Source organism: Phaethon lepturus, unplaced genomic scaffold, assembly GCF_000687285.1.
Source record: "Phaethon lepturus isolate BGI_N335 unplaced genomic scaffold, ASM68728v1 scaffold24839, whole genome shotgun sequence".
Classification (NCBI taxonomy): Eukaryota; Metazoa; Chordata; class Aves; order Phaethontiformes; family Phaethontidae; genus Phaethon; species Phaethon lepturus.
This window is the reverse complement of record NW_010565879.1, coordinates 1-419: the sequence shown is the minus strand read 5'-3', so window position 1 is coordinate 419 and position 419 is coordinate 1. Positions and strand designations below refer to the sequence as shown.

The 419-nt window shown below is 66.1% G+C and overlaps 1 protein-coding gene across 1 annotated transcript in view; it reads right to left on the bottom strand.

Annotated features, from left to right (window-relative positions):
- TDRKH (tudor and KH domain containing) overlaps nt 1–395 on the bottom strand; it is a gene marked incomplete at its 3' end in the record, with an annotated part of 2,340 nt that extends 1,945 nt beyond the window's left edge. The window contains exon 1 of the mRNA XM_010295320.1: nt 272–395. Coding sequence (XP_010293622.1) covers nt 272–395 — 124 coding nt within the window. The remainder of the gene's footprint in view (nt 1–271) is intronic.
- Between the last annotated feature and the right edge of the window lie 24 nt (nt 396–419).

Below are 419 nucleotides of genomic sequence, written 5' to 3'. Positions count from 1 at the left end.
CTCCCCGCAGCCACGTCCATCCGCACAGGGAGGCGGAAACCCCCAGAGGGTTTTACAAGCAGCACAAGGGAAATTCAAAGCAGGCAAAGCCACTCCAGCAGCCTCCCCGTCCTCAGGGCAGGAGGCTCTGGGGCAGCTCTGAATACCCCCGGGGTGTTTACCTCAGCACGTCTGAGGAAGGCGAGGGGAGGTCGGGGTACGGGGGAGGCGGCTGAACGCTCAGGCCCACACGTGGGAGGGCTGGGAATGGCCCAGGGGCTGCGACACCCACCTCGGCTCTCCCGGTACCTGCGGTACAGGATGTAGAGGATGGCAGCGCTGGCCGGGATCCCCAGGACCACCGCGGCTTTCTGCAGGGTGGTCAGGTTGTTCCAGTGACCCCGCTCCGCCGTCATCTTCCCCGCGGCCTGAGGAAGGAG